Source organism: Oncorhynchus clarkii, chromosome 5 (assembly GCF_045791955.1).
Source record: "Oncorhynchus clarkii lewisi isolate Uvic-CL-2024 chromosome 5, UVic_Ocla_1.0, whole genome shotgun sequence".
In the NCBI taxonomy this organism is placed as follows: domain Eukaryota; kingdom Metazoa; phylum Chordata; class Actinopteri; order Salmoniformes; family Salmonidae; genus Oncorhynchus; species Oncorhynchus clarkii.
The window spans coordinates 48,644,631-48,663,373 of NC_092151.1; the positions used below are offsets into that span (position 1 = coordinate 48,644,631).

Genomic DNA, 18,743 nt, shown 5'->3' on the forward strand with positions numbered 1-18,743 from the left:
TGGTACTGTATGACTCAACATATATTTTTTATTAAAACCATCAGTAGAGTTGAAAATGCGACGGAAACCCATTTAGCTAAGCACAACTTAAAAAAAAAAATCTGCAACAAGTACATTTGATGGAAACATATTTGTTGGGAAAATGTGCATATTTTTTTTCATGCAGATTTTAGAATATTCCCTTTCCCATCTGGACAATAGGAACACCTACAGTTGAAGTCAGAAGTTTACATACGCTTAGGTTGGAGTCATTAAAACTAATTTTGCAATCCCTCCACACATTTCTTGTTAACAAACTATCGTTTTGGCAAGTCAGTTAGGACATCTACTTTGTGCATGACACAAGTCATTTTTCCAACAATTGTTCACAGACAGATTATTTCACTGTATCACAATTCCAGTGGGTCAGAAGTTTACATACACTAAGTTGGCCGTGCCTTTAAACAGCTTGGAAAATTCCAGAAAATTATGTCTTGGCTTTAGAAACTTCTGATAATAGGCTAATTGACATCATTTGAGTCAATTGGATGTGGATGTATTTCAAGGCCTTAACTTCAAACTCAGTGCCTCTTTGCTTGACATCATGAGAAAATCAAAAGAAATCAGCCAAGACCTCAGAAAAAAGAATTGTAGACCTCCACAAGTCTGGTTCATCCATGGGAGCAATTTCCAAATGCCTGAAAGTGCCAAGTTCATCTGTAAAAACAATAGTACGCAAGTATAAACACCATGGGACCACGCAGCCGTCAAACCGCTCAGGAAGGAGACGTGTTCTGTCTCCTAGAGATGAGCATACTTTGGTGCGAAAAGTGCAAATCAATCCCAGAACAACAGCAAAGGACCTTATGAAGTTGCTGGAGGAAACTGGTACAAACGCTTCTATATCCACAGCTAAACGAGTCCTATATCGACATAACCTGAAAGGCCACTCTGCAAGGAAGAAGCCACTGCTCCAAAACCACCATAAAAAAAGCCAGACTATGGTTTGCAACTGCACATGGGGACAAGGATCGTATTTTTGGGAGAAATATCCTCTGGTCTGATGAAACAAAAATAGAAATGTTTGGCCATAATGACCATCGTTATGTTTGGAGGAAAAAGGGGGAGGCTTGCAAGCCGAAGAACACCATCACAACCGTGAAGCGCGGGGGTGGCAGCATCATATTGTGGGTGTGCTTTGCTGCAGGAGGGATCGGCGCACATCAAAATAGATGACATCATGAAGCTGGAAAATATGTGGCTATTTAGAAGCAACATCTCAAGACATCAGTTAAAGCTTGGGTTTTCCAAATGGACAATGACCTTAAGCATACTTCCAAAGTTGTGGCAAAATGGCTGAAGGACATCAAAGTCAAGGTATTGGAGTGGCCATCACAAAGCCCTGACCTCAATCCCATATAGAATTTGTGGGCAAAACTGAAAAAGCGTGTGCGAGCAAGGAGGCCTGCAAACCTGACTCAGTTACACCAGCTCTGTCAGGAGGAATGGGCCAAAATTCACCCAACTTATTGTGGGAAGCTTATTGAAGGCTATCCAAAACTTTGACCGAAATTAAACAATTTAAAGTCAATGCTACCAAATACTAATTAAGTGTATGTAAACTTCTGACCCACTGGGAATGTGATGAAATAAATAAAACCTGAAATAAATCACTCTACTATTATTCTGACATTTCACATTATTTAAATAAAGTGGTTATCCTAAATGACCTAAGACAGGGAATTTTTACTGAAATTAAATGTCAGGAATTGTGAAAAACAGAATTTAAATGTAGTTGGCTAAGGTGTATGTAAACTTCCGACTGTACGTGACAATGCTGTTCGTTGATCAGCGTATAACACTATCGTGTACTCAAAGCTCATCACTAAGCTAAGGACACTGGGACTAAACACCTCCCTCTGCAACTGGATGTTGGACTTTGAGGCTTCCCCCAGGTGATAACGGTAGGCAACAACACATCAGCCACGCTTATCCTCCACATGGGGGGCCCTCAGCAGGGGTGTGTGATTAGTCCCCTTCTGTACTCCCTGTTCACCCTCGACTGCGTGGCCAAACATGACTCCAACATCATCATCAAGTTTGCTGATGACACAACAGTGGCCTGATCACCAACAACGATGAGACAGCCGAATGGGAGGAAGTCAGAGACCTGGCAGTGTGGTGCCAGGACAACAACCTCTCCCTCAACGTGAGAAAGACAAAGGAGCTTATCGTGGACTACAGGAAAAGGAGGACCGAGCATGCCCACATTCACATCGACACCTGTCGTGGAGCGGGTCGAGAGCTTCAAGTTCCTTGGTGTCCACATCTCTAACACACGATCATGGTCCAAACACACCAAGACAGTCATGAAGAGAGCACGACAACGCCTATTCCCCCTCAGGAGACTGAAGATTTGGCATGGGTCCTCAGATCCTCAAACATTTCTACAGCTGCACCATCGAGAGCATGGTTGCATCACCGCTTGGTATGGCAACTGCTCGGCATCTGACCGCATTTCATGGTAAGGTTGTATTCGGGCATTTGACAAATAACATTTGATTTGAAACTCTTTTGCCAATTGAATGGAAACCTAGCTACTATTCATGAAATACTGTGGTATCATATATTCAGTGTGACTGGTTGTAGTATGACTGGTGATGTATGACCGGTGATGTCTGCAGTACCTTGGACACCGTTACAGGTTTTAGGCAGGTCTGCCCTCCACCTGTGAAGTTACAGGTGACCTCTATTGTATCTGAGGAGTAGCCCAGGTTTGGGTCAATCCAATAAGTGCCTAGGGAGAGAAAATAGTCAGTTACTAAACACACTCTTTCCCATTCTTCTTCTCCCTCTTGTGTGCACATACAGTACATGCATGCAAGCACACACACATCTGTCCTCTCACCATCGCTCATTTTCTGTTCACAGCTGTGGAGGTCCCTGCAAATGCGGGCGGGGTTATCGCTGGTGCCCAGTGGATTTTTCAGGCTCTGGATTAGGTTACTAAGGTAGTGGAGGGTCTTAATGATCTCTGTAACATGGTCTAGCATAGGCAGGTCCATAAGTAGCCAATTCTGCACAGAGATAGATAGAGAAATTCATTTGTAGCAGTCTACAGTAAATCAAAAAACATGAATGGATGACTATACATGAGAATAAATGGATATGTTCACAGCTTATTGAGGGTACTGACCTCAGTCCTAAGTGGGGTGTTTATAGACTCAAACACCTGAAGGGAACCGTCCTGTTTCTGAATAAGAAAACGGCACAGACAACATAATGTAACATTACACTTTCATAGGACGTACTGTATAGGAACACAACGTGTTTGGTACTGTAGTGATGGCCATAGTCAATAGTCACATAGTTGATGATGGCCATAGTCACAGTAGCTAATGTTTTGGTGAAAGGTCTAGTGTACTTAGTGTATTGAAGAGACAATAACTTACAAATGACAGAGGGACACCAGGAGGACCCTAGAGAAAATGGAACAACCAGTCAGGAGAAATAACGCTACAGATCACCTAAAGTAACACAGATGAAGTATGCTCCATCACAGTTCGATTGCAGGAACTATCAAGAAATTTGCCCTTATATAGGACTAATCTTGCAATGTAGTCCTTGATGAGGCCCATCGGAATTCTTCGTTTGGAAGTTGGGTTCGCGATGCTACTTTCCAACATGCTAAGAGCAGGGAGTTTTGAGAATGCACTGTGAACTAAGCTGTTGAAATGAAAAACTGGAGCCCTTCAAAATTGAATTTGAGAGAAAATTAGGGTAACACGTTACATAACCATGTCAAAATATTGTTAGACTCCAGGTGAGAGTAATTGGATGCGTGGTGGGACCAGAAAAAAAGATGAAGAATCGTTCCTGGTGCACCTGCCTTGAATAGCCGACCAATCAGCCTGTCACCAACCATTAGTAAAATTTGGAAAAAATGGTGTTTGACCAGATACCATGCTATTTTACAGTAAACACATTGACAACAGACTTTACACTTATAGGGAAGGACATTACACAAGTGACAAATGATTGGCTGAGAGAAATTGAGGATAAAAAGATTGTAGGGGCTGTTTTGTTAGACTTCAGTGCGGCTTTTGACATTATCCAAAGTCATCATAGTCTGTTGCTGGAAAAACATATGTGTTATGGCTTTATACCCCCTGCTATATTGTGGATAAAGAGTTACGTGTCTAACTGAACACAGAAGGTGTTCTTTAATGGAAACCTCTCAAACAAAATCCAGGTAGAATCAGGAATTTCCCAGGGCAGCTGTCTATGCCACTTTTTTCAAATTGTATTAATGACATGCCACTGGCTTTAAATAATGACTAAACTGCTTGGAGTAACCATGGATTGTAAACTGTCACGGTCAAAACATATTGATACAACAGAAGCTAGGATGGGGAGAAGTCTGTCTATAATAAAGTGCTGCTCTGCATTCTTAACAGCACTAACAGCACTATCAGCAAGGCAGGTACTACCTACCAGGTACACATGACTACAGTCATGTGGTCAAGTGTCACAATGTGACTTAGGAAAATTGCAATTGGCTCAGAACAGGCTCAAAGTGGAGGAGAGCTTGACTTCATCACTACTTGTATTTGTGAGAAGTATTGACATGTTGAATGCACCGAGCTGTCTGTTTGAACTACTGTCACACAGCTGAGATACCCATGCATACCCCACAAGACATGCCACCAGAGGTCTCTTCACAGTCCCCAAGTACTTAACAAACTATGGGAGGCGCACAGTACTACATAGAGCCATGACTACATGGAACTCTATTCCACATATTGTAACTCATGCAAGCAGTAAAATTAGATTTAAAAAACATAAAAATACACCTTATGGAACAGCGGGAACTATGAAGCAACAGACACATGCATACAAACACATGATAACATACGCGCTATACACACGTACATATGGATTTGGTTTTGTATACATGTGGTAGTAGAGTAGGGGCCTGAGGGCACACACTTAATGTGTTGTGAAATATGTTATGAATGTATTGTAATATTTAAAAATGTATAACTGCCTTAATTTTGCAGAACCCCAAGAAGAGTGGGGATTCATAATTAATACACAGACAAAGTTACAACAGCTGACATAACATATCATAAACTGTCATAATATAGCCATAACATTGCCTGGTTTGATTCCAGGCTGTATCACAACCCGCTGTGATTAGGAGTGCCATAGTGCGGCGCACAATTGGCACAGCATCGTCTGGGTTAGGGTTTGGCCTGGGTAGGCATTCATTGTAAATAAGAATTTGTTGATAACTGACTTGCCTAGTTAAATAAAGGTTAAATAAAATAAAGAAAAAATATATATATTTACACCTGTTGTGACATATATTGCATTATTTTATGACTGGTTATGACAGCTACATAAGTGTCAAAACCCACATTTATTCAAATTCTTTATTTCCCTGCCAATAACTTTCCTTTTGTTTGAAACTTTGTTGTTGTAATTTTTTAACGTCATTTTTTTCAGCATATTTTAAATAACTTGTAGAAAATAAGCTTTCTGACAATGTCATGAAGCATTATGGCCATCTTGTATACTTGAACTAAGAAAATACACTTTATGGCACTGTCTATAAACATGATGACCACCATAATCATATAAGCCAGACAGGCCTATCTTGTACATGCCCTTATATCAGTCATCAGTCACAAAGAGGGTGTCCTGCTCCTGAAATCTGATCCTGCATTCATCCCAGTCATCAGCAACTGAGCATTGGGGTAGGTGCATGTCTGACATCAATGTGTGTGCAATTACAATGATAGTTTAATATGGTCAATTTCCCAAAAATGCACTGTTGACACATAGGCTACGGTGTAATTGACTGTTTTTCCTTGTGTGCAGGTTGTGGGTATTGACGCTAATGTTGTTATAATAACTAGCCATAAAAGAAACTACGTGGTAGGTTGTGGGTACACTCTTATGTAGGTGTCATAACCAGCCATAAAATAACTACCGTGGTAGGTTGTGGGTTTTTACACTCATATGTAGGTGTCATAATCAGCCATAAAATAACTACCATGGTAGGTTTTTACATTGTTATGTAGGTGTCATAACCAGCCATAAAATAACGATGTGGTAGGTTTTTACACTCTTATGTAGGTGTCATAACCAGCCATAAAATAACTATGTGGTAGGTTTCGTGGGTTGTTACACTCTTATGTAGGTGTCATAACCAGCCATAAAATAACACAATGTCACAACAGGTGTAAACATATGTGTCATGACAGTGTTATGACCATATTATAACAGTTTATGACAAGTTATGTCAGCTGTTATGACATGGTTATAACGTGCTATGACGCTGGGTGTCAAGTAAAGTGTTAACCTAAGTTGGCTAACACACTAACAAAGTATGCTAGATTGAGTTAGGAAGGTGAAGACTTACTGGAGGTCCCGGGGGTCCTGGAAGCCCCTGTGAAACAACAAAATCACAAAACATCTCAATCCGGTAGTTATAAATGCATTTTTTAAGCCTAACATTGGAGGGTTTTTAAATCAGCTTCATTATTTAAAACATCCTGCACTGCAAACACATACCTTTGGTCCTTGTAATCCCTGTTGATGAGCAAGAGGGAAAGAGAAAAAATACGTAAATTCTGGGTACACTCTGGAAAAAAAGGTACCTACAGTAGTTGTCACTGGGGTACCCTACTTGTCACTGAGGTGGTACCCTGTAAGGTACGTAAATATTATACCTTTAGTCAGCGGTATATCATATTACCCTTATAGGTTGTATTTGCAAAGAGGCAATTGTGTACCTCATGGGTGACGAAATAGCACCTTTCTCACAGGTATAAATGTGCACCTACAGAAATGGTACACATTAGCTTTTTTTAGGGTGCCACTACAGCCCTTTTGATACACTTCTCTTTAAACACTTTTAAACACATTGAGATGAATTAAAGAGCAAATATTATATACACAATCAAACAAAACAAACACATTTATAAATATAAAAATCCCTAGCCTTTCTCCTAAACTGACCCAGAGACACATCCAAATGAAACATTACTTGAAGATTATTCCACATTATAGGGGTCTAGTAGGAAAATGTTATTTTTTAAGTGACAAGAATGCTGTATAATGCCTGTTTAAACATTCTAGATTATTTTTCCTTTCTTTGTTTTACAACATGCTGAGAAAAACAATTAGATATTGTAAGGAAAATGTTGACTCAACAACATTTGATATTAAAAATAGCTTTTTGACTGTCTCATGCGCTTATATAAGCCTTTAAAAAGACTACAGAGCTGCAAGTGGACAATACCTAGAAAACATGACCACATTGGCCTTGTTGGATATTCTGTGGGCATGGACTAGCTCCACCAGCCTAACATGGGCTGGCCAACAGCAGTCCAGCACAGGCTAGCCCACACCAGCTTAACATGTGCTAGCACATGCTGGGCCAATTATTAGGTGGCTAACATAGCATGGGCCAAATGGGGAAGCCCACACTGGTCCCTAATGTGTTAGATGGGGTGAGTGTTTTATTCTGTTCTACTTGATAATGTACCGGCAGGGGCGCATTAGAATATTTTGGGGCGTGGTTTGCGTTTAGTTATTTTGTACAGCTGTTACTGAGAGTGTCATTCCAGATTGTACACGGCCATTTCAGTAGTCTTAATAAAGGCTTGAGTAAGTACATGTGACATTATAAAAGTATCTTACACAGTAACTACTATGTTGATTTTTGAATACAATGCTAATCTGTTAAAACGGATCAATTTTCATAAGGTTGGGCCTATACCATGAGCTCATATTAGGACCCAAATGGCCCTCACCAGAGGAGGGCTGCCCTCAGAAAAGGACCAAATGTGTCGTTATTGGAGCAGACTGAATCAGTGAAGTGAAATAATACTAAAATTGACCTTGGATTCCAGAGTAGGTATAGTAGTTACTTACCATCTCTCCACGGCTCCCCTTGTCTCCTTTAGGGCCCTGAGGAGATACATGTATAGTCAGAATGATGAAGGCTAGCAATCAGCCATACCTAAATAAATATTGTTTAATTGATATGGGCAAAATACTTACTGGACTTCCATCGGGTCCAATAATCCCCATCGGACCCATTATTCCACCTCTGCCCTGGAAATGGAAGGAAAGAGGAAGAGAGTGATGAGTTCACGTCAATCTATAGCCCTGTTTATATCTGGTGCTAACATGCGTCCTTTGTTCCTGATTTTGTCCACATTCTGATTGTGCCCACATTTTTAGACTGGTGTAGACGATTAAGACTCCAGGGGCAGTCGGGAATGCATTGTGTCTGGATATCTTACAATGGACCTAGACAGTAAAATGGACCTAGACAGTAAAACCATTTAAATCATAATTGAGCCCTACAGACGAAGAACTGCATGTGCTAATTGCATTTTCATTTTTAAAAAACAATCGCACCAAATACAAACACGAACAACAACTTTCAGACGCACACAAACGACAACATCTCAACATCTCATCTGCCCAGACCCCATCCCTAGTGCCTGCATTATTATCTGCCATGTGGCCTTAAATTGTACCAATTCGTTTCTCGGTCACCCAGAGAATTTTAATATTTAAATAATAAATCATATTGTTTTTCCATTGTGTTAATGATGGTGGATTGATTTCCACAATTTTCATACATTTTTTTCAAGATCAGTGAGATGAAGAGAATCGTCCAGCCCATTAGGTATCTCACTATACCACCATATGCCATATCTTGAAATATGCACTTGCTAAACATCTCCAGAGTAGTTTTGAAAAAATGGTGTGTTACTACTGTAGTCAAAACATAGTTTTTAATATTCCGGGCAACTTTATGAATTGTATCTGAATTTACATTTCTTGGTAAAAATGTGTAGCACTATTTTAGAGTTTTGTTAAGAATATAAGATATTTTATGGATACTGTCCCTGACCTCAGTTCAAATGGCTTATTTTTCTTTCAAAAGAGACCAAGATACAATTGCGCTAACTGACATCGGTTTGAAAACAATCTGTGTTCGTACATGGTGTAACTAATAAAGTGTTCAAGAGGGTATGTTCGCACACAATGTAGACATAGTACAATATCTTCTTTATGCTATTTTAATGTATTTTCTCTAGCAGCAGCGAGGGAAATACTTTTTCACACAGATGTTTCAGACAAAGCCTTCTCCTGTGTGTGCAATCAATAAACCCATCACAGAATAGTCCCAAAAGTGCAAACCCAGCCCCTCTGACACTTAAGGCAGGCTAAATCAAACAGATTAAGCCTAGTCCTAGACTAAAAAGCAAACTCAAAAACTCTTCCTCCAGGGTTCTTTTTCATCTAGGACTAGGCTTGAGCTGTGTCCGGGAAACCAAACCTCAAAGTATTTGAAAGAAAACAAATACTACTTGAATCCAGGTTTGGTAGAGCTAGCATGCCGGAAATTACTGGTCTACAAAAGGCCCCTACTTACCATTGTGCCCTGTGGCCCTTTTGGTCCCTGTATGCCTTTTGGTCCCAAGTCACCTGGAGGCCCCTGGAAACATCAATGACAAACATTTATACAATCAGTATAACTTCATGTGCAACACATGTATTCCACCCCCCCATTTAAAGTATTGTAGTGATTTTTAACTATCACCCCATTTCAAGGCTTCCTTGTCTAGCTAAGATTATTGAATCCTTCACCATTCATTTCTATTGGGCACAAAATAATCTGGGCTATGGGACTTAATACAAACACACGATAACATACACACATGTACACATTGATTTTGTGTTCTAGATATGTGGTAGTAGAGGCCTGAGGGCATACACTTAATGTTGTGAATTCTGTTATGAATGTATTGTAATGTTTTTAAAATGTATAACTGCCTTAATTTTGCTGGACCCAAGGAAGAGTAGCTGCTGAATACAAATACAAATACTAAACGTCTGACTACTTTAATACACATATATGTGAATTTGTCCCAATACTTTGGTCCCCTAAAATGGGGGGAATATGTACAAGAAGTGCTGTAATTTCTAAATGGTTCACCAGATAAGGGTGAAAATACCCTCAAATTAAAGATGACAGTCTGTACTTTAACCTCAATCAATGTATCATTTCAAATCCTAAGTGCACAACCAAAGCAACAAAAACATTTGTCACTGTCCCAAGACTTTTGGAGCTCACTTTATGTGGTTGTCCCACCTAGCCATCTTAAGATCTGAACTGGGCTGTGTGGTACGAGGTCGCCATCTACTGGCGGTGGAAGGACACTGTTTTTTGCTAACTAAATGAACATTATTAAGGACTTTTTTTTGTGCATTTCTTGTATATATATATATATATATATATATATATATATATATATATATATATATATATATATACACACATGCAGTAGGTGGTGTAGTTTGGCTACATTACATAGTTCGGCTACATTACCCCTTGGCTGCCTGACATGTGCATGTGTTTATGAACTCACTGTTGGTCCAAACACACCCAGTATCCCTGGAAAACCTGGTTCTCCTGTATCACCCTGGAACAGATCAGACACAGCAGTTAGGATGTGGCCCCAACAATGGGGGTAAACAACGTCCATCAATAGACCTTCATCAGAAAACAGAAGTAAGCTAATACAGCTTTGTGAGCATTACCAGTATCATCAATGTCAATATTGATCTATATACATGTGGTTAGTTGGCTGAAACTTACAGGTTGTCCTTTGGGCCCTTGGTCCCCCTGTGGCCCTGGCAGTCCCATCCCACCCTTAAAGCCTCTCTTCCCTGAGGGTCCTGTCTGTCCTGGGAGGCCCCTTTCACCCTGGGAGAAGAAATCACATAGAGCCAACTGACATGAATAATAGTAGTATGGAGTAGGTGCCTATTACTCTACAATAACGTTCCATAAATGTTTCTAGAATTGAGACATTCTTTAAGTTGAGCTTAATTACATTTTAATTCAGTCAATTCAGGGGATGACTCGAAAAGGATTTAATGACGATTTTACAATTATTGAATTGGAATTGTCATTCAATTATCCTTGGCCTATGTTTACACCCTGATGAAAACCCTTCCTCCATACTCAACTACACAATTTCCATCTCTCTTACAGTACCTTTGGTCCGAAGGTTCCCATATCACCCGGCAGTCCCAGCCCGCCGACTTTTCCACGGTAACCAGCTTTGCCAGGGAGACCGAACTCACCATCGTCACCATGCTCGCCCTACAGAGAGAGAGAGAGAGAGAGAGTCTATTTTTTTGTACTGTATTGTCCTGTTTATCATTATTATTCATTGGGTATTCTTATTGTGAAGAATGCGAAGCATGAGCCCCAGCTTTTTTATATTTAACTTTTATTTAAGTTGGCAAGTCGGTTAAGAACAAAATCTTATTTACAATAACGGCCTTGCCATGCGGTAGCAGAGAAAACTGTCTATAACTTGGGTGACTGGAGTCTCTGACAATTTTACGGACTTTCCTCTGACACCGCCTACTGTATCGGTCCTGGATGGCAGGAAGCTTGGCCCCAGCGATGTACTGGGCCGTGTGCACTACCCTCTGTAGCAGTTACCATACCAGGCGGTGAAGCTAACAGTCAGGATGCTGTCGATGGTGCAGCTGTAGAACTATTTGAAGATCTGGGGACCCATGCCAAATCTTTTCAGTCTCCTTTGGGGGAAAAGGTGCTGTTGTGCCCTCTTCATGACTGTCTTGGTGTGTTTGGACCATGATAGTTTGTTGGTGATGTGGACACTAAGGAACACTCTCAACCCGCTCCACTACAGCCCCGTCGATGTTAATGGGGGCCTGTTTGACTCCTTTTCCAGTAGTCCATGATCATCTCCTTTGTCTTGCTCACATTGAGGGAGTGGTTGTTGTCCTGGAACAAAACTGCTAGGTCTCAGACCTCCTCCCATAGGCTGGCTCAACTGTTGTGTCGTCAGCAAACCTAATGATGGTGTTGGAGTCGTTCTTGGCCATGCAGTCATTGGTGAACAAGGAGTACAGGAGGAGACTAAGCACGCACCCCTGAGGGGCCCCTGTGTTGAGGATCAGCGATACAGATGTGTTGTTGCCTGCCCTTACCACCTGTGGGTGCCCCCTCAGGAAGTCCAGAATCCAGTTGCAGAGGGAGGTGTTTAGTCCCAGGGTCCTTAGCTTAAGTGATGAGCTTTGTGGGCACTATGGTGTTGAAAGCTGATTTTCCTTTTGTCCAGATGCGAAAGGGCATTTTGGAGTGCAATAGAGATTGTGTCATCTGTGGATCTGTGGGGCGGTATGCACATTTGAGTGGGTCCAGGTTGTCTGGGATGGTGGTGTTGATGTGAGCCATGACCAGCCTTTCAAAGCGTTTCATGGCTACAGATGTGAGTGCTACAGGGCAATAGTAATTTAGACAGGTTACGTTGGCATTCTTGGGCACAGGTACTACGGTGGTCTGCTTGAAACGTGGGGATTACAGATTGAGTCAGGAGGAGGTTGAAAATGTCGGTGAAGATACTTGCCAACTGGTCAGCACATGCTCTGAGTATGCATCTTGGTAATCTGTCTGTCCCCAAGGCCTTATCAATGTTAACCTGTTTAAAGTTCTTACATCGGCTAGGGAGAGCGTGATCATACAGCTGGTGCTCTCATGCATGGTTCAGTGTAATGCGTGCCTTGAAGCGAGCATAAAAGGCATTTAGCTCGTCCGACAAAGCACTGGAGTCTGACAACTACTGAGGATAATAGCAGACGATATTGCCATTCATATTTGCCATATTTTCAATCTAAGCCTACTAGAAAGTGTGTGCCCTCAGACCTGGAGCGTAGCAAAATTACACTGAACAAAAAATATAAACGCAACATGTAAAGTGCTGATCCCATGTTTCATGAGCTGAAATAAAAGATTGCAGAAATGTTCCATATGCGCAAAAAGGGGGGTGCAGAGGGTTTTTTCTGTCTGTAATAAAGCCCTTTTGGGGGGAAAAACTCATTCCGATTGGCTGGGCCTGGCTTCCCAGTGGGTCAGCCTGGCTCCCAAGTAGGTGGGCCTATGCCCTCCCAGGCCCACCACTGGCTTCACCCTTGCCCAGTCATGTGAAATCCATAAATTAGGGCCTAATGTATTTATTGAAATTGACTGATTTCCTTATATGAACTGTAACTCAGCAAAATCTGAGAAATTGTTGCATGATGCATTCATTTTTTTTGTGTTGGATAATTCCACTGCCCAAGAATATTAAAGCCCTCTCTACTGGCTGACTGAAATAGCTGACCAATCAGCCTGTAACCAACCCTTTGGATAACTTCTGAAAGAAAATGGTGTTTGACCAGATACAATGCTATTTTACAGTAAACAAATTGACAACAGACTTTCAGCACGCTTATAGGGAAGGACATTCGACAAGCACAGCACTTACACAAATGGCTGATGATTGGCTGAGAGACAATTACGATAAAAAGATTATGGGAGCTGTTTTGTTAGACAATGCGGCTTTTGACATCATCCATCATAGTCTGCTGATGGAAAAACGTATGTGTTTTGGCTTTACACCCCCTGCTATATTATGGAACACAGAGGGTGATCTTTAATGGAAGTCTCTCAAACATATTCCAGGTAGAACTTTTTTCAATCTTTACTAATGATATGCTCAACTTGCCCTCTAAATACACCTCTGATCAAGATCTCAGTGATCACTGCCTCATTGCCTGCATCCGTAATGGGTCAGCGGTCAAACGACCCCCACTCATCACTGTCAAACGCTCCCTGAAACACTTCAGCGAGCAGGCCTTTCTAATCGACCTGGCCGGGGTATCCTGGAAGGATATTGATCTCATCCCGTCAGTAGAGGATGCCTGGTTATTTTTTTAAATGGCTTCTTCACCATCTTAAATAAGCATGCCCCATTCAAGAAATTTAGAACCAGGAGCAGATATATCTTATCTTATAGGTTCTCTCCAGACCTGACTGCCCTTAACCAACACAAAAACATCCTATGGAGTTCTGCATTAGCATCGAACAGCCCCCGTGATATGCAACTTTTCAGGGAAGCTAGAAACCAATATACACAGGCAGTTAGTATACACATACGACTGCACAGGCTGAAGAAATGTGTCTTGTCACCTAAAACCCTGACAAACTTTTACAGATGCACAATTGAGAGCATCCTGTTGGGCTGTATCACTGCCTGGTATGGCAACTGCACCGCCCTCATCCACAAGGCTCTCCAGAGGGTGGTGCGGTCTGCACAACTCATCACTGGGGGCAAACTATCTGCCCTCCAAGACACCTACAGCACCCAATGTCACAGGAAGGCCAAAAAGATCATCAAGGACAACAACCACCCGAGCCACTGCCTGTTCATCCCGCTACCATCCAGGAGGCGAGGTCAAAACAGGTGCATCAAAGCTGGGACCGAGAGACTGAAAAACAGCTACTATCTCAAGGACATCAGACTGTTGAACAGCCATCACTAACACAGAGAGGCTCCTGCCTACATACAGACTCAAATCATTGGCCACTTTAAAACATTGATCACTAGTCACTTTAAATAATGCGACTTTAATAATGTTTACATATCTTACATTACTCATCTCATATGTATATACTGTATCTTATAACATCTATTGCATCTTGCCTATGCCACTCGGCCATCGGTCATCCATATATTTGAAAGTACATATTCTTATTCCATCCCTTTAGATTTGTGTGTATTAGGTAGTTGTTGTGGAATTGTTAGATTACTGTTTAGATATTACTGCACTGCACAAGCATTTTGCTACACTGGCATTAACATCACATAACCATGTGTATGTGACCAATAACATTTTATTTGATTTTGATAACCACACAACTACTGACTAAACCTACTAACACAAAACTACTGAACCATACAACTACTGACCACAACACACCTACTGACCACAACATACCTACTGACCACAAAACTACTGACAACAACCACACACCAACTGACCACACAACTACTGAGAAAGACAACTAACCCCCACAACCACAAAACTAACCACACAACTACTGACTAAACCTAATTACCACAAAACTACTAAACCATACAACTACTGACCACAACACCTGACCACAGCTACTGACCACAACACACCTACTGACCACAGCTACTGAGCACACAACTACTGACAACAACCACACACCAACTGATCACACAACTACTGACCACACAACTATTGAGAAAGACAACTACTCACCACAACCACACAACTGACCACCCAACTACTGACTAAACCTACTTACCACAAAACTACTGAACCATACAACTACTGAACACAACACAACACCTAACCACAACTACTGACCACAACTACTGACCTTAACCACACAACTATTGACCACAATAACACAACTACTGACCACACAACTACTGAGAAAGACAATTACTGACAACAACCACACACCAACTGATCACACAACACAATTATTGACCACATGACTACTGAGAAAGAAATCTACTTGCCACAACCGCACAGCAACTGACCACACAACTACTGACAACAACTCCTGACCACAACTTCTAACCACACAACTACTGACCACAACCACACAAATAGTGACCACAAAACTACTAAACCTCACAACTACTGACCACAACCACACAACTATTGAGCACACAACTACTGACCACAATTACTGTCCAAAACTCTCTCTCCACACGCTCCACACGCTCTACTCACTGGCATGCCTTTGGACCCATCCTTCCCTGAGACTCCGTCTACGCCTGGCACGCCCTCCAGCCCCTCTCGCCCCACCATGCCTCTCGGGCCATGGAGACCAACCACACCCTGAGGAAGAAGAAAGACAAAATAAGCAAGAAGGATAAAGAAAAAGGGAGAATGAGCCATCAGCACCAAATGTGTGAAAGTATGGCCGACTATTAATGTAACCAGGTTAAGTACAGCACTGCAAGGTTTTGTACAATCAAATGTGATTTTTTTTATTTTTAATAAAGAACTGTACAAATTAAACATGTGTGAAGTCCATATTAAAAATAATATTAAAAAAATTTAAAATATGCATGATACGAACGAATATATAGTAGTTGTGTGGCTGTGCTATATACAGTTGAAGTCAGAAGTTTACATACACCTTAGCCAAAATCACTTCCTCAGTTTTTCACAATTCCTTACATTTAATCCTAGTAAAAATTCCCTGTCTTAGGTCAGTTAGGATCATCACTTTATTTTAAGAATGTGAAATGTCTGAATAATATTAGAGAGAATTATTTATTTCAGCTTTATTTCTTTCATCATATTCCCAGTGGGTCAGAAGTTTACATACACATGAATTAGTATTTGGTAGCATTGCCTTTAAATTGTTTAACTTGGGTCAAACATTTCAGGTAGCCTTCCACAAGCTTCCCACAATAAGTTGAGTGAATTTTGGCCCATTCCTCCTGGCAGAGCTGGTGTAACAGAGTCAGGTTTGTAGGCCTCCTTGCACACACATGCTTTTTCAGTTCTGCCCACACATTTTCTATAGGATTGAGATCTGGGCTTTGTGATGGCCACTCCAATACCTTGACTTTCTTGTTCTTAAGCCATTTTGCCACAACTTTGGAAGTATGCTTGGGGTCATTGTCCATTTGGAAGACCCATTTGCGAATAAGCTTTAACTTTCTGGCTGATGTCTTGAGATGTTGCTTCAGTATATCCACATTTTTTTCCTGTCTCATGATGCCATCTATTCTGTGAAGTGCACCAGTCCCTCCTGCAGCAAAGCACCCCCACAACATGATGATGCCACCCCTTGTGCTTCACGGTTGGGATGGTGTTCTTCGGCTTGCAATCCTCCCCCTTTTTCCTCTAAACATAACGATGGTCATTATGGCCAAACAGTTATATTTTTGTTTCATCAGACCAGTGGACATTTCTCCAAAAAATACCATCTTTGTCTCCATGTTCAGTTGTAAACTGTAGTCTGACATATTTATGGTGGTTTTGGAGCAGTGGCTTCTTCGTTGCTGAGCGGCCTTTCAGGTCATGTCGATATAGGACTCGTTTTACTGTGGATATAGGTACTTTTGTACCGGTTTGGTCATTCACATGGTCATTTGCTGTTGTCCTGGGATTGATTTGCACTTTTCGCACCAAAGTACGTTCATCTCCTTCCTGAGTGGTCTGATGGCTGCGTGGTCCCATGGTGTTTATACTTGCGTACTATTGTTTGTACAGATGAACGTGGTACCTTAACCCAACTAGGGTAGGGGGCAGCATTTGAAATTTTGGATGAAAAACGTGTCCAAAGTAAACTGCCTGCTACTCAGTTCCAGAAGCTAGGATATGCATATAATTGGTAGATTTGGATAGAAAACACTCGTTTCCGAAACTGTGAAAATAATGTCTGTGAGTATAACATAACCGATACGGCAGGCGAAAACATGAGGAAAATCCATCCAAGAAGCACCTTTATTTTGAAATGCCTGTTTTTCCATTGAAAGCCTATACACCATACAACGACTTATGACGCAGTTAACAATCTCTATGCCTTCTACAACATGTGGCCAGTCTTATGGCATTGTTTCAGGCTTTAACTCTGAAAAAGTATGGAGAAACAGCACATTCAAGTAGTGGACAGTGGAAATTTCCAGACATGAAGCCAGCGCACGACGGGGAGCGCACCTTTCTTGTTTTTCCTTATCTATTGACAAAGCTTTTGTCCGGTTGTCCGGTTGAAATATTAGGGTAGAAAAATCTTCGTCTGTCTTTTGTGACCGCGCTTTGTTCCAATGGAATATTGAACAAAACGCACCAACAACACTGAGGTTTTTGGACATAAAGAGGGACATTATCAAACAAAACAAACATTTATTGGGTAACTGGGAGTCTTGTGAGTGTAACCATATGAAGATCATCAAATGTAAGTTATTAATTTTATCGCTATTTCTGACTTTTGCTACTCGTCTACTTGGCTGGTTACTGTTTGTAATGATTTGTCTGCTGGGCGCTGTTCTCAGATCGCATGGTTTGCTTTCGCCGTGAAGTATTTTTGAAATCTGACACAGTGGTTGGATTAACAAGAAGTTTATCTTTAAGCCCATTTATAACACTTGTATGTTTCATGAATTTTTATAATGAGTATTTCTGTTTTTGAATTTGGCGGCAGCAATTTCACTGGATGTTGGCCAGGTGGGACAGTAGCGTCCCACAGACCCTAGAGAAGTTAAAGGCACAGTCAACTTAGTGTATGTAGTGTATGTAAACTTCTGACCCACTGTAATTGTGATACAATGAATTATAAGTGAAATAATCTGTCTGTAAACAATTGTTGGAAAAATGACTTGTGTCATGCACAAAGTAGATGTCCTAACAGACTTGTCCAAAACTATAGTTTGTTAATTAACAAGAAATTTGTGGAGTGGTTGTAAAATTAGTTTTAATGACTCTAACCTAAGTGTATGTAAACTTCCGACTTCAACTGTATATCTAAAATCTATGAATGAAAAATCTGAGAACAGTAAAAATAAACATAACAACATAAAAGGTATTCATTTCTGATGAAAAAACACAAATGTAAAAAAAATTGTGGACATAGTGTTTAGGAATGAAATCCCTCAATTATGGGCAAATGGGAAAATGCGGCGTGAAGGTGGACAGGTAAGCTACCGTATTTAGCTGACTTTGCTTTATTTAGAGTTGATTATCAAGAAAATCTGTCACCAAAATGGAATGGTATGGCACAGCCGAATATAAGACTAAGGGCTAGATTCAATCAGATTCGCGCTAGCTAGCCGGAACTGCATTATAGCTGTCAAAACAACATCTCAGCATTACAC

At 41.0% G+C, this 18,743-nt stretch overlaps 1 protein-coding gene across 1 annotated transcript in view; it reads right to left on the minus strand.

Annotated features, from left to right (window-relative positions):
• Nucleotides 1-18,743, minus strand: part of LOC139409704 (collagen, type XXVII, alpha 1a) — a 272,027-nt gene that overhangs the window by 11,617 nt on the left and 241,667 nt on the right. The window contains exons 47-59 of the mRNA XM_071155105.1: nt 15,646-15,753; nt 11,072-11,179; nt 10,670-10,777; nt 10,440-10,493; nt 9,443-9,505; nt 8,053-8,106; nt 7,924-7,959; nt 6,559-6,576; nt 6,407-6,433; nt 3,432-3,458; nt 3,176-3,232; nt 2,888-3,056; nt 2,667-2,776 (exon numbers count right to left, since the gene is read on the minus strand). Of these exons, the coding sequence (XP_071011206.1) occupies nt 2,667-2,776; nt 2,888-3,056; nt 3,176-3,232; nt 3,432-3,458; nt 6,407-6,433; nt 6,559-6,576; nt 7,924-7,959; nt 8,053-8,106; nt 9,443-9,505; nt 10,440-10,493; nt 10,670-10,777; nt 11,072-11,179; nt 15,646-15,753 (939 nt within the window). The remainder of the gene's footprint in view (nt 1-2,666; nt 2,777-2,887; nt 3,057-3,175; nt 3,233-3,431; nt 3,459-6,406; nt 6,434-6,558; nt 6,577-7,923; nt 7,960-8,052; nt 8,107-9,442; nt 9,506-10,439; nt 10,494-10,669; nt 10,778-11,071; nt 11,180-15,645; nt 15,754-18,743) is intronic.